The following is a 14,013-nucleotide window of genomic DNA, read 5'->3' on the forward strand; positions in this document are numbered from 1 at the left end:
TTATCTATTTATTACAGTTGATTCACTAAACGACTTCAGTTTAATTGATTTGTTTCATAAATAAATTTTATAGAATGATTTATATTATGAAATATTCTGATTATAGAACAAAAATTTGTAAATTTGATACTAAAAATTTTAGAGAGCTTTAATAAAAATAGTTTGGGTCAACTTTTTCTTAACAAAAAATCATCTTAAACTTTTATTTAACCAAAATGACTAGAGATTTAAGACAAAATTATTCATAAAATAGCCCTACAAACATTAAAAACGTGGGCCGAAGTGAAGCCCAATCCGCAATAAAATTGTTTTTCCATAATTACCCCTATCATAGCCTAAACCAATCCCTTAAACCAACTCCAATGGTGAGCTAAAAGCCAAATTACCCTCCAAAATTTCCCTCCAAACTCAATCCAACCTAAGGGGAAATTTTGGGCTAAATGCTAAATCAAGGCCAGATTCACCCCAAAATTTAACCCAGAAATCGGAATTTAAATTTTTCAATATTTATCGGAATTTAAATTTTTTTAGATTAAAATGTTCATAAAATTAATTTACGATAGTCTACATATTTATTTATTTTTAATTTAATTTAACAAAAAAATAGCTTAAGTTCATTCTTTAATAATTCCGGGTTAAAATTTTAGACTATAACGGTTGAAGCAGAAAAATTATTTTTGAACTAAAAGATAAATTTTTCGAGTTAAAATATTTAACTTTTAGCCAAACCTTTAGAGATGGTCTTAGCCAATTCACAAATATTAAGATTTACCATATAAATCTTACTGCCATTAAGGCAGAACACCAACCGCTTTCGTCAAACGTTAACTTCGAAGTTTAACTGCCATTAAGGTAGAGCATTCAAGTCATACAACCGTTTTCATCATTAAGGTACAGAGCATGCAAGTCGTGCAATTTTTTTATTTTTTATTTCTTTTTTTTTTATTTTTTAAATTATGATTATTAAAGAAAGAGTGTGAGTTACTATAATAATAATATAGAGAAATTGAATTTTCGAATCCATAACATATGCGTGAGAATTCAACATCCTATCAATTAGGATATTAGATCACTTGCAATCATAAAATTCCACAAACACAAATCCCATTTCACAAAACTTAAAAGTTCAAATTAAATTCCATTTGAACTTGGATTCCCATTTTCAAACCATACATTGGCACAACAAGTTAAGAATTTCGCAAAGCAAAATTGCCATTTGCAGAAGAAACTCATAAAATTCTCAAAGCAAAACTAGAACATAGAGGTAACATAGAGGTACGAATCTCATATCCTTGTTGATTTCTTATTTTCAAATTACTGTTAGGCCAAGGGCCATTTTAAATCCTCTATGCGTAGAGTCTTAATTAATTAGATTTTTCTAAAAAATTGCACAAATGACACCTATATTTCTTTAACTTATGTCATTTACCACGCTGGCTAATAAAGTTACAATAACCACCCATACTAAACATTTTAACAATATTTCTACCTGCTAGCTCCTGTATAGATATGTGACATCATTTAACTAGAGGGGAACTCAAGCTCAGTTCATATACCCGTCACCTAGAAAAATTTCTTGAGTGGATGGACTACTTTCAAGATAATTGGACCTGATTTTACAAGGAAGATGGGATTTGACCCTCGACGCATTTTAGCGACCGGTCATAAGTAGTGTGAGTTATTTTGCTGTACTTTAAAAAATAGTGTGAATTATTTTGGTTCAGTTTCATAAATAATATGGGTTATTTTGCTTAAGTTTCAGAAATAGTGTGGTTATTTTGCTGTAATTCTAGAAATAATGTGGTTATTTTGCTATAGTTCTAGAAATAATGTGGTTTATTTTGATTAAGTTTTAAAAAAAAGTGTGGTTATTTTGCTATAGTTGTCACATCCCGGGCTCGACTCCACCGTAGTATGATATTGTCCACTTTGGGCCCTGACCACGCCCTCACGGTTTTGTTTCTGGGAACTTACACGATAACTTCCCAGTGGTTCACCCATCATGGGATTGCTTTCGCCCGAACTCGCTTAACTTTAGAGTTTTGATGGAACCCAAAGCCAGTGAGCTCCCAAAAGGTCTCGTGCTAGGTAGAGATGAAAATATACATATAAGGCTTCCAGGATCCACTTCCCTGGACGATGTGGGATGTAACAATTCACCCCCCTTAGGGGCCCGACGTCCTCGTTGGCACACTTCCGCCCAGAGATTGGCTCTGATACCAAATTGTCACATCCCGGTCCGGGCCCCCACTACATTCCAGGCTCAACTCCACGGTAGCATGATATTGTCCGCTTTGGTCCCCGACCACACCCTCACAGTTTTGTTTATGAGAACTCACACGAGAACCTCCCAGTGGGTCACCCATCATGGGATTGCTCTCGCGTAAACTCGCTTAACTTCGGAGTTTCGATGGAACTCGAAGCCAATGAGCTCCCAAAATGCCTCATGTTAGGTAGAGATGGGAATATACATATAAAGCTTACAGGAGCCACTCCCCTGGATGATGTGGGATGTAACAATAGTTCTATAAATATTGTGGTTATTTTGCTGTAGTTCCAGATATAGTGTGGGTTATTTTGGTTAAGTTCCAAAAATAATGTGGATTATTTTAGCTAAGTTTCAGAAATAGTGTGGTTATTTTATAGTAGTTCCAGAAATAGTGTGGATTATTTTGGTTAAGTTTCATAAATAGTGTGGTTATTTTGTTGTAGTTCCAGAAATAGTGTGAGTTATTTTGCTATAGTTCCAGAAATAGTGTGGATTATTTTGATTAAGTTTTAGAAATATTGTGAGTTATTTTGCTATAGTTTAAGAAATAGTGTGTGGTTAAATAGTGTGTGATATTTTAGTTCAATTTCAAAAATAGTGTGAGTTATTCTATTGTAGTTCCAGAAACAGTGTGTTGCATTTTGATTCAATTTCACAAATAATGTGTAATTTTGCTATAGATTTATAACTAGTGTTTATTTTTCACTCCAGAAATAATGTGGATTATTTTGGTTCAGTTCAAAAATAGTGTGAATTATTTTGTTACTTGTCATGCTTATTAAGCCATTTTCTGATTTGGAATTAATTGATAAAGTTCCAAGGGGGATCTCTTTTATTTTTGCTTCTCACCCAATTTTTCCTACTTCATTTCATCTCTTTTTCTATGGTCAAAAGTCAAAACCCATCATTTTCTCATCACCAAATCAAGCAAAATCATCAACTAGTAGCAGTAGTAATCTTCCTTCTCCAATACCATAGCTATCTCTCTCCTCACTCACTCACTCACTCACTTCCTCTTAAAGCTCAAAAGTATGAATCATAAATAAAGCCCCCAGATCAGGAATAAAGCAATTAAAGGTACAAAATTTTACTCATGCCACTTAACCCAAATGACCCAGAAAAAAAAAAGCATAAGTTAAATTCCTAGAAAGAATTTAAATTTACAAGAAAATATTTCAGAAGCATACCATTGATAGCAGGTGAGGGAAAAGCTGAAGGCAGGACCGAAAAAAAAAATCTTTCTCTATCACTACTCGTGCTGGTCTTTTTAGACCATCTCTAAACCATGAGATAAAACTTAAAATATAAGCTTTAAAATCCCCCCAAACCATCTCCAACAATTGGGCTAAAATAAGCTCTGGGGGAGAAAATATATCTCTGGCTAAATTCCCCCAGGATTTGAGCCTGGCTTAAATTATTCTGGTCCTACCAAACTGTCATATTTCAAACCTTTTTTTGTTTGTTAGTTATAATCTAACGGCTATGATCAAATGAGATCAAATATAACGATAAAAAAAGATTTGACGGTCCAAGGTAAATCTAAAGTCTAAAATAATTTAAGAAAATTATTTAAATCAAATTTAACTTAAAGATTCATAAATACCTATGCATTTGTATGATTTTTAATTACTTATTGGAATTTAAATATGTTTATACCATACTTAGGGCCTCGTATTTAGACATCGTATAAATACTTGGGGGTCTCAAATGTAATTATGTAATAAGGGAAGAGGCACATATGTAATAAGTGAGGAGCCCTTATTCTACAAAAGGACCCCTCACCCTCACAATTGGGGAGAGCCTCATTCTCACCATCGGAGGCTAATTCCTAGGCCCTCTCACCCCCTCTCAAAGCTCTCACTTTCAGAGCTCTCTCTCCCTCAAATAAATACATAATCAATGTGGACGTAGCCTAAACCTTGGGGTGAACCACGATACATCTTGTGTTATTTACATTACTTGCAGATTCACAGTCGGATTTACGTTGTTCCAAGACCTCCGGTTTTGTGCATCAACATTTGGCGCCGTCTGTGGGAATCGATACGAAAAGTTGTGTCGGTTCTCTCTCAATTTTTCACCTCCGCTGTGGATCTTCAAAATCTGCAAGAAAAATCCAGAGCTCTCCCAGAAATTTAGACACCCGCAGAAACCAACTCTATCTCTCTCCCCAATACAGATCCATTCACCAACTTCATCCCAAGGGTCTTTCATGTATATCAACCTCCTTCCAACTCTGACCTTAATTAGCTCAATCAGTCCAACATGGCTTTCTTTGGCGGACTCCTACTTCCCATCTCATGAATCATCATTCTCATTTCCTTCGCCTACAAGCTTTACCAAAGGCCCATATTCAAGCTCCCGCCTGGCCCATGTGCATAGCCGATCGTCGGCAACCTCTGCAACATTAAGCCCGTGAGTTTCCGCTGCTACGTCGAGTGGGCCCAGGAATACGGCCCTATTATATCGATGTGGAAGAGGTCCACGCTGAACGTAATGGTGTCGAGCTCAGAGCTGGCTAAGGAGGTGCTCAAGGAGCACGACCAGAAAATGGAGGACCTGCATCGGAGCAGATCGGCCGCAAAGTTCAACAAGGACGGTCAGGATGTTATCTGGGCTGACTACAGGCCCCACTACGTCAAGGTCAGGAAGGTATGCACTTCATTTTTTACTTTTTCATTTTCGCGAAGCTGCACCTCGAAGCTCAAAGCAGCAGCTTCAAGCTTTTCTACTTTCGCGCCATTAGGCTTTTAAACCCACATGACAACTCGATGATCTGAAGGTTATGAGTCCCACCGACTTGACTCCTCCGCCTTGCCATGACAGCCTAGTTCTTCGTCAGCTTTGAATCCGTCGCCATCGACGGCAGCGACTCAAGATGCCTCAACCCAGATTCTTAACGACGACAACGCACCGGCCATGAAGCTCAACTCAAAGACTCAGAAAAGTGACGGTTTGCTGATCGAGTCAAGCAAGATTGAGAAGGACAAGGAAGACTACCTCGTTGGGTTGACCTGCCAAACGGTTTGCTCCACCCTCGGCGACGAGTTCAGTCCGGCGTCGGCAACAATTGGGCGAAATGACACTATAACTAATAACATCATGAGCCATGAGCTCTCCTCTGCTAGAGCACATGGGTGACCCTGCAAAAGTGAAAATAAAGGGAGTAGACAAAGAATTATTCGACAAAAAGAAAAGAAAGTAGAAAAGAAAAGACAAAAGAAAAGCAAATCAGAAGAAAAGCAAAAAAGCAAAAAAGCAGTGGGAAACATAAACAAAAGCAAAAGCAAAACAGAAAAGAAAGGAGAAAACAAAAGAGAAAGCAAAAGCAAGGAATAAACACCGCACTAGAATGATGTGATTTGCTTTTCTTGTTTTTGTATAATGTGATTTATTTTTCTTATCTTTCGGAGACATCTGTATAAACCCCATCAGATAGTAATAATACCAACAAAAAAAAACGGCAAGCCCAAAATAATGGGTTGTAATGTCATGTGGAGGGCGAAGACCCATATGCCTAAAAGAGCCAGGCCCTCTATTATCACCAACCAGGTGACCAAAATTACGCCCAGTACTCCAAAATTATTCAGCAACCTGCCGCTATTACCACCAACCAGGTGATGAAATGTACAACCCGTACTCTAATATCATTTGACAACTAGCCATTCACCCCACCAACCAGGTGATGAAATGTACAACCCGTACTCTAATCATTTGGCAACTAGCCATTCATGCCACCAACCAAGCGATGAAATGTACAACCCGTACTCTCCTTCATGCCACCAACCAGGTGATCAAAAGTATGCCCAGTACTCCAAATTATACATGAGCATTACTCATGTCATTCATACATAAACATTCATGAGCATCACTCATGACAATCATACATAAACATTCATGACCATCATTCATGTCAACATTCATGAGCATCACTCATGTTAACATTCATGAGTATCACTCATGTCAATCAACATAAACATTCATGAGCATCACTCATGTCAATCAGCTTCAAAAGCTTCATTTACAAAGCTCTAGCTTCACAAGCTTCATTTGCAGAGCTCTAGCTTCAAAAGCTTCATTTACAGAGTTCTAGCTTCAAAAGCTTCATTTACAAAAGCTCCAGCTTCGAAAGCTTCATTTACCGAGCTCTAGCTTTAAAGATTCACTTGCAAAGCTTCACCTACAAAGCTTCAGTGCAGGGTATACAAATACCACCTCCGAACAACTACCACTTCGGCCCATACATGGATTCAATTTGAAGTCTCCAACCAACAGACTCTATTGACCGAAGACTTGGGGGACTACATTATATACCATATATTGGGCCTCAACTGGGCCTCATGAAAAATACTTGATTGGGCTTTAACTGGGCCTCATGAAGAATACTTGGGGGACTTAGCCCATTATTTATGTATTAAGGAGCGAGCCCTTATTCTATAAAAGGGACTCCTTCACTTTCATTAGAGAGAACCAATTATTCATGTACTGAGGAGCGAGCCCTTATTTTATAAAAGGGACTTCCTCACTTTCATTAGAGAGCACCCATTATTCATGTATTGAGGAGCGAGCCCTTATTCTATAAAAGAGACTCCCTCACCTTCAACGCCACAAGCCGAGCCAACCAAGGCAACATAAGTCACGAGCCGAGCAGCCGAGCAGTATGTGCTACTTATAGTTGAGCATCATTTCAGATTGGGCGTCACCTCATGTCGAGTATTAATGCCAGACGCCATCTAGTTACTTCAGCCTACACATGGACTGGATTTCAAGTCTCCAGCCAAAAGGCTCTCTTGACTGAAGACTTGGGGGACTACTGTTTATACCATACTTAGGACCTCCGTATTTAGACCCCATATAAATACTTGAGGACTCAAATGTAATTATGTAATAAGGGAAGAGGCAAATATGTAATAAGTGATGAGCTCTTATTCTATAAAATAACCCCCACCCTCACAATTGGGGAGAGCCTCATTCTCACCCTCGGAGGCCAATTCCTAGGCCCTCTCACCCCCTCTCAAAGCTCTCACTCTTAGAGCTCTCTCTCCCTCAAATAAATACATAATCAGTGTAGACGTAGCCCAAACCTTGGGGTGAACCACGATACATCTTGTGTTATTTACATTACTTGCAGATTCACAGTCGGATTTACATTGTTCCAAGACCTCTGGTTTTGTGCATCAACAAAATATTTTTAGATTAAAATGTTCATAAAAATAAATAAGGATAATCTACATATATTTTATTTTCAAAAAAGTTACCGAAAAGAAAAAATTGTTAAAATCATTATTTAATAATTTCGGGCTAAAATTTTAAGCTATAAGGGTTTGAGGAGAAAAGCTGTGACAGCCCGTCCCTGATTTTAAGAGTTTTAAAGTTTTAATAAAGGATTATACAAAAATGCCCTTTGAGGCACGCGCATTATTCGAGGTTAATCGTTGTGTCGTGCCATCTAAGATTTATTTTCTTGATATATCCTCGTAGTACTCGTCGCTACGGACGTGTGGGCGCTGACGGTTCGTTATTTGGAGTTATAACGAAAAAGATTTTAAAGTTTGAAGTTTGGGCATTTTATAAATTTTATTATTAAAATTTGGATGGCCCAGATTTAATGAAGAATTAAATGGATGGCTCGGATGTAAAGGAAAACAAAAATAAATAAATAAAAAGTGAAGGAAGGTTTTGTGTGTGTGTGTGCGTGTGAAGAAAGAATAAGATTGAGGATTGGGCAAAAACTGCCCAACCAGAAGGAAGAAGAAGATAGCTTCGGGAGAGAAAGGAGAGAAGCTGGGCGAATGGGGAGAAGAGAGAGAAGCTTCTGGCCAATCAGAGAAGGGGAAAGGAGGAAAGGAGAGAGGGCGAAAAGCGGAGGAAGAAGAACAGAAATGGGTTTTCAACCCATGACCCGCGCGACCCGGTGGGTTTTCCACCCATTTCCGTCGAAATTTCTTCACTTTTCCGGTGAGTTACTTCAAACCATCACTTGGAAAACCCTCTATGATCTTCCCTCTTCCTATTACACCCCAAAAATCAAGGAATTTTGCCTTGAAATTGGTTGAAACCGTACGGTGTGTGCGGTGGCTTAGTGTACAAATTCTTCAAATCTTGAAACGTTTTCTTTCAATTACTAACACCATTAGCTTTCCCTTAGGACCTGGAACAAAGCCCAAGTAGTAGTTGGAGCATCGGAGTGGTTTTGGAGGTCGAATTGAAAACACCCATTTCTAGGGTTCTTCACGGATTTTGGTGAAATTGAAGTGTTTCCAGGCCGAATTGGCCTTGGCCTCAGGTATAAAGTTTACTCTACTCATTGAGATCTTCAATTCTGTATTTGTTGAGAATTTTTTGAAATAGTTGGATTTTCCGGCGAGCTGGGGCGGCCCGTGCGGCGGTGCGTGGCCAATGGCCCGCCAATGTCATTCTTAGCATTTGTTTAAGGTTCTAAGTTCAGTTTTGATAATTGATGGATGTAAATTGAGTAATTGAACCTAAGTTCGTTTCGATTCGTGGTTAGGTGAAAATGTGAATTGACGATCTAACCGTTGGATCGTCACCAAACTTTGATACGTTGTAATACGTAATATTTGAGGATTATAGGAACTTACAGATCGGGAATCCGATTTACAGATTTTTCGGAATTGGAGTTATAAGTTCATAAAATAGAATGTTAACCGTCACTTGGTTTTGGAAATTGACGGAGATTCGACCGTTGGATGGTAATGAAATTTTAGGATGATGTCCTAGAGGTATATTGTGGACCTCTGGAAGTTATGGATTTGAAATCTGAGTTGCAGATCTTCCGGATCGAACTACGTAGTGACGTGCTTTATATAAGTTATATATTCTATCGATATGATTTCTGAGGTTGGATTTGATTATTGTTCTAGGCGCCGATCGTCATGACACCTTGATGTGTGGTGCTAGGGAGTTGTTGGGCGAACTCCAGGTGAGTGGGCAGTATTTCTGTTTATACCTATATACTATTGATATTTTTCCCAGAAATTGAATTTAAATGAAAGTACGTTTTAAAATGCCATGCATGCATATTATGAGATATATGAATTGATAATTGATGCATATATATATATATATATGTGAATTGGTGCTATGGACGCACAGGTGAGTATCAGGTGAGTTTTATGTTATTCATGTGAATCATTGATGATGTGAATTGTGTTGAGAGCTCATAACCTGCACCCCTGGTGTTAGTGCTTATATTATTCACCGCACCGCACGCTCACCTTGGATCCAAGTAGGTGCATGTCGTACAGACCGATAGAGGGTTCCAACATGCTAGTCGTACAGACCACTAGAGGTGGTTCCGACTGGTAGGTGACCTTAGATTATGTGCACAGATGATTGATGAGAGAAGCACTAAAGCGTATTATTACACCATTCTTGTCGTACAGACTACTTCAGGTAGTTCCGACTTATGTGCAGAGTAGCGCCGTACAGGTCACCGTGGTGACTCTGGTTGGATTGGATATTGAGCTATAGAATTAACCGTACAGGACCAACTGCAGGGTCTCCGATTGATTCCTTATTTCACCTGTTATATTGATACATCCATATTCTGTTTTTGATATTATGACTTGGCATACTTTCTGGTTTTGATAAAGATTGATGATTTGAGATATTTGAAAGTATATGCTATTATGTTATTTTCTGGGAAAGTATACAGGTTTTACAGAGAGGGGTTAGAAATGTTTTAAATGAAATGTTTTCGAAAAACTTTGTTTTACTGACCCACTCAATTTTGTTTTGCGCCCCTCCAGGGTCTAAATAGCAGAGCTTTGGTGGCCACGAGGAATCCAGCGGTGTTATGACAGAATTCACAAAAGTAGGACTCACCCTCGGGTGTTTCATCTCAGTAATTGTATTTTTTTAAAGCTTCCAAACTGTGTAAATGGTTACGTCACTCTCACGTGACGGCCAGCATGCCCTCCTTCGGGACGGGGTGTGTCAAAAGCAGTTTCTGAGATATGGCTTAAAATTTTCGGGCTTAAATTTTTAAGTTTTATCCCCAAGGGTTGGAGATGGTCTTATGGAGGCAAGTGGCGAAAAAATTTTATATATATATATTTATATATTAATTTTTTAAGGAAAATTATGGATTTGTGTGTGAGGGTTACCATATATAGCTAGAGTTAGGATATGGTCCGGCTTAGTATATCCGCGATGGGGGACCATATGTATTTCAGGGGTGATCATGCTTAGTATATTCGCGATGGGTGATCACTGCCTACCTAGGGTTAAGAGGATTAGTTATACTTGGTACGTTTCGATAGGCGACCATATTTTAGTTAGATTCCATTGAGTGGTCCAGAATCATATTCTATTTGAGATTCTATTGAGTTAGTTTGAAGCTAGATTTTCAGAAATCTTTATTGTTCCTCTGAGTCACTCTAGCACTAATTCTCTACATGTTTATTAATGAAATATTTGAGAACCTTTGTGTTTTAAATTAGAAAGGCCGATGAACGTCTAGGTGACTCATTCATGATTTCTGGCTAAATTATTTATCAGTTTATCAATTATGGTTTATGATTGATTTATATTTTGTTGATAAATATGGTTAAAGGTCAATATCATGCATCGTTGGTTCATTGAAATATTGTATGTTATCGTTGTGGAATTGTGCTAGAAAATGTTTTGATATATGTAAATGAAAAACCTTGGTTGATATATGGGTTCGTTATATAGTCTGGAATCGAGTGAGCATGCCTGTTGAATTCCTTTGAGTAATTCTGGAGCTAAATGATTTTATGCTAGATAGTACTATTAGAAATCTCGGAGTTTAATGAATGGTGAACTACTAAGGGCTTAATCCATTTTGAGGGTATGTAGGCAGTCTAACGAGAAGATTAGATGCAGCCATAAAGTATATGAAAAATTACCATGCAATTGGACCTTGAGTGGTGTTTTGTCCATGTCTTGGAGGCGGGGCATGATAGATGTACAGGTACATGGTGACGTCACGTGTCGATCCTGAACATATGTCGGGTTCAGGGCGTGACAATACAAACAAGTTTGACGGTTGGATCATTGAAATTAGCTTCGTAGATTGCCTATCTTGTCAAAACAATAGATTCAACAAACACTTAGAGTTTATTCTATACTTCCATTAAGTAGAACGTAAGATTTTATGGTAGTCACTAGTGTAAATATTTAAACTGATGATTGGGTTCCTTCATTGTTTCCTTCTAGGATCAAGAAGTGTAATTGTAAAAAATCATCAAAATTAGAGCTTAAATAACCTTTAAATCCTGATTTTCTGTTTCTAATCATCAAAGGGTTTCGTCCCGTTACCTAATCCTCCAAAATTTGTTTTAGTATTTTTGGGGTATGTGGTTTCAGAGTATATACAAATAAGTTTGACCATTGAATTATTAAAATTAATTTTGCAAACTGCGAAAATCATCGAAGGAGTTGAATATACCAAAATATATGTAACCTTTGCATGACGAAATAGTATATTTTGCCCTGCGGAATGTAAACCCTAAAACCTAAACCACAAATCATAAATACTTATGTGCGACAAACCCTGAATTGTTCGTCGAGCAAAGGATGCCATATCACGTGCCAATTTTTTCCCTTGGCGCGAAAACTTCACGCAACGAAGGACCCTTTGCCCATCAAACGGCATTCATCGGGCCAAGGCCTCTGAAGAAACCAAAACGTTAACCATTTTTGTCCGACGAACGTTTGTATTTCGTTGGGTAAAGTCTGATTGCCCGACCAATTCCCATTCGTTGGGCAAAATTTCATCGGGCAAATGGTAGTATCTAGTTGTGATCGATGTATATATATGTTTTTGGTAATCGATCACGAAGGACAGCAGGCATGCATCTACAGTAATCTAGGGTTTTCGAATTCTGGTTTCTTTACTACTGGAAAACCGATAAGAGCCTGCAGTTCTTTTGAACTATTTTTCCTTCCTGATTGATTGTTGTAAAATGTATAATGCCTATTTTGAATTTCGATTATAGATTAGCAAAAATCCTTTTAAGGGTCCAAAGGTCATCGTTCTTTGACTTCTTGGAGGACAAAAAAGAAAGGATTTTACCTCGTAACTATGTCAAAAATACTCAAAACCATTAGGAATGTGGCTGCCAATTTGCAACACGATCCAAACACATGCTTCGGGAAAGCAGGTTATGATGATACAACAATTTCGACTTCTTTTACACTGGATTTTAGAAGAAAGTGCCTTGGTCCCCTTGGACGATATCAGACCTTTTTCCTTATTTTGAACCATGACCAAATTAATCAGACCGTGGTTATACGCTCTTTAGCAATAGCTACTCCTATAAACAGTCATGCTTACTCTCATTGTTGTCGCTTTTACTTGCAGTGACATCTCTCACACAAGGGAGATTCTATTTGAATAAGTACTGAACTCTACATGAATTGTGAGAGATGACAACGTAACTATGGCACAAATTGGCCAGCGCAGTTAATCCTGTCATAATGGCGATATAGGCAGAAAATTTCAAAAGGCAACGGTAAAAATAAATGTTGCTTGCTATGCACGTAAAAACACCACAAGATTCAGGAGACAGAAAACCATCTATGTGAATGTAATGATGTCATGGATATTCTTGTTCCTTGAGTACCTTAATATATAAGAATAAAGAATATCTTTCAAAGTCACCCAAAAAAAAAAAAAGGAGGAAGGGAATCCTATCTTCCCTAAAGAAAACACGAACAAAATTGAAAAAAAACTGTTGCTAAGAGAAAAATCAATTGAGAGTTATAGACCAATTTCCACAATGCAAGGATCCGTCGGCTGACCCTTGATGATCATATCACCAAACTTGATATTACCCGTGCACAGCACGTTCAAGTGATAATTGCCCGAAATCCAAGTGCCCACCTTCCACATCACCTTCCCGTCAAGCTTGATTTTTATCATCACCGTCCCAGCATTCAGATCTTGTGCAAAGGCCTCCCCGGACAATGGAGATATCGGCACGCTATCGCCATTCAAAAGCGGCGACCACACCACAGGCTCTTTGTGCCCTTGGTACGTTCCAGGCAAGAGAGATGCCAACGTGATCTGCTGGTCTCGGTACACGGCGTAGATGTCCATGCCGGATTGGTACGCTATGCCAACCCTAGAATTAGGGTTTGTAGAGGAGAGTGTCACCTACAAGAGCGAAGCCAAAAGTTTGAGCTTATACAAGATGAAGAAAGAATTATTTTATAAATTTAAGAAGAGTAATATTATTTGAACACGTAAAACTGACACACTTACTGAAAATAGAGTTATATATATAACTCACCTGCATCTTGGTGGTGAGAGCGAAGGGTGGTGCGGTGGAAGAGTTGAAGTTGTAAACAGTCATGTCTTGGAGAATGAAGCTTGGCCGGCAGGGCCTGAGAATGAGGTAAACAAGCAAGACTACAACGGCGAAGAGGACAACAAAGATGCCAGTTCCCCAAGCGAGGTAGATGTAGAGCTGGCGGCGGCTGCCACTGCTGTCGCTCGCGGTGATTGTTTCACTCATGCTGGGAAGTTGGTTCCTGGGTGGTGAAGGGAGTGAAGGAAGTGAAGGGACGGATATGATTTCTAGCTGAAGGAAGAAGTTGAAGTTGCACTAAACGTATGCACACGTACGGACTTCTGTGAGATAATTTACCAAGAGGGAGTTTGATAAAGGGGCTAGTTTGCAATATATATAGAAATACAAAGTTAGAGTGAGGACAAAATATATTTTGAGCAGTACTAAAAAATAATTAATATTTTT

General features: G+C 38.4%; 1 protein-coding gene and 1 long non-coding RNA gene across 2 annotated transcripts; one reads left to right on the forward strand and one right to left on the reverse strand.

Moving 5' to 3' along the window:
- The first annotated feature begins 7,974 nt into the window (after positions 1-7,974).
- On the forward strand, positions 7,975-10,317 carry LOC139189659 (uncharacterized). Its single transcript, XR_011573489.1, has 4 exons — positions 7,975-8,224; positions 8,415-8,552; positions 9,151-9,209; positions 10,039-10,317. It is a non-coding gene; the product is annotated as an uncharacterized lncRNA (long non-coding RNA).
- A 2,610-nt stretch (positions 10,318-12,927) lies between these two features.
- LOC114823078 (NDR1/HIN1-like protein 1) lies at positions 12,928-13,841 on the reverse strand. Its single transcript, XM_029098400.2, has 2 exons — positions 13,549-13,841; positions 12,928-13,412 (listed from the first exon to the last, which is right to left on the reverse strand). The coding sequence occupies exons 1-2, from the start codon at positions 13,771-13,773 to the stop codon at positions 13,017-13,019; spliced, it is 621 nt and encodes a 206-aa protein (XP_028954233.1). The 5' UTR covers positions 13,774-13,841; the 3' UTR covers positions 12,928-13,016.
- Between the last annotated feature and the right edge of the window lie 172 nt (positions 13,842-14,013).

The sequence above is a fragment of the Malus domestica genome, chromosome 11 (assembly GCF_042453785.1).
Source record: "Malus domestica chromosome 11, GDT2T_hap1".
NCBI classification, from domain to species: domain Eukaryota; kingdom Viridiplantae; phylum Streptophyta; class Magnoliopsida; order Rosales; family Rosaceae; genus Malus; species Malus domestica.